The sequence below is a fragment of the Vicia villosa genome, unplaced genomic scaffold, assembly GCF_029867415.1.
Source record: "Vicia villosa cultivar HV-30 ecotype Madison, WI unplaced genomic scaffold, Vvil1.0 ctg.000460F_1_1, whole genome shotgun sequence".
Classification (NCBI taxonomy): Eukaryota; Viridiplantae; Streptophyta; class Magnoliopsida; order Fabales; family Fabaceae; genus Vicia; species Vicia villosa.
The window spans coordinates 1,007,516-1,008,793 of record NW_026705220.1 but is presented as its reverse complement, the minus strand read 5'-3'; the positions used below and the strand labels follow the sequence as shown (position 1 = coordinate 1,008,793).

The window sequence follows — 1,278 nt, the reverse complement described above, 5'->3', positions numbered from 1 at the left end:
CTCCTTGCGAAAATAATATTATTGAATTTTGAATGAGGCTTAGATGTTATTTTATGAAGAATAGAATTATAAAGGTGAAAATTCAATTTCATATTAGAAATAAGCTTGAGAATTAGATACAAGTAAAAATTCCTTATCGTTGATATTGAAATAAAGTGAAAATGACAGACTGATTGTATGATCTTCACACACACACACACAAAACAAAAACATAAATATAAATTATCATATCAATAAAAAATTGGACTAAATTCGTCATATCCACCTCAAAGGATATGCATCATCAAGTCCATAATCACCCTTCAAGACAGTAAATTAGGTCAAAATCTATTCTACAGATTTGCATTCATCATGATGTCATTATTATTCATTGCAATTTCATCATTATTCGGCGTGGTTGGTTGTGGTGGCGGTGGTGGTGGAAGATGGCCATGACTCATCATTGCAATGTCTTCATTATTGGACATGGTTGGTGGTGGCAGCGCCAATGGTAGCAGCAGTGACTGTTCCATTTGGAGATGTTCTTGGCTTTCACATTGATGAATATTACTGTTTCTATCATCTGCTTCAATCCTTCTGCTAATCTCCTTAAGATTCTGATCAATCATCCAAGCAAGATGATTCAAACCAGCCACCGACATATCCTTCTGCACCACGTTCCCAGCACTGAGACATTCAAACAAGAACATGGTTCTCTCTTTCTCTCTGTTGTCTTTCCATTGCTTTTCAAATTGCTTTTCAGCCTTCGAAATCCTTTCTTTCAGAAAACTCTCCTGATTCACCATCTTTTTTCTTTGTTCGAACTCAGACTTTGTCATGAATTTCGAAAGCACGTTTTGTACTCCGGATGCCGAAAGCCAGATCTCAGGTTGTGGTTCGTAGGGGCCATAAATTATAGCACAAGCCTCAACACCGCAAAGGGTTGCTAGTTCATCAATCTTCTTCACTAAACCCTTCTCTCGATTCTTGTATGTTGATTTCCTTGCGTTATCATTCTCAATGAAAGCAAGCTTCACCTTTTTTCTAGCCATGGTTTTGACAAGAAAATAAGATGAAAGTTGATGGTTGTGATTTTTGTTTTCTGAAAAATGTATTGTATATAAAGGCCAAATTCGTTATACAGTACGTGGTTAGATGCATGTGTCTTTATTTTCCAACTGGCATTTTCTTTCAACGGTAAAATGCCTCTTTATGACATTTAATTTTTAACATTTTTACAAGGATGTATCTAGAATATAAATCTCTACATTCATGTACGTAGATTTTTTATAATATGCT

At 35.3% G+C, this 1,278-nt stretch overlaps 1 protein-coding gene across 1 annotated transcript; it reads right to left on the bottom strand.

The window, feature by feature from the left end:
• Positions 1–236: 236 nt before the first annotated feature.
• LOC131628523 (agamous-like MADS-box protein AGL80) lies at positions 237–1,044 on the bottom strand. Its single transcript, XM_058899355.1, has one exon. The coding sequence runs from the start codon at positions 1,029–1,031 to the stop codon at positions 333–335; it is 699 nt and encodes a 232-aa protein (XP_058755338.1). The 5' UTR covers positions 1,032–1,044; the 3' UTR covers positions 237–332.
• Positions 1,045–1,278: the final 234 nt, after the last annotated feature.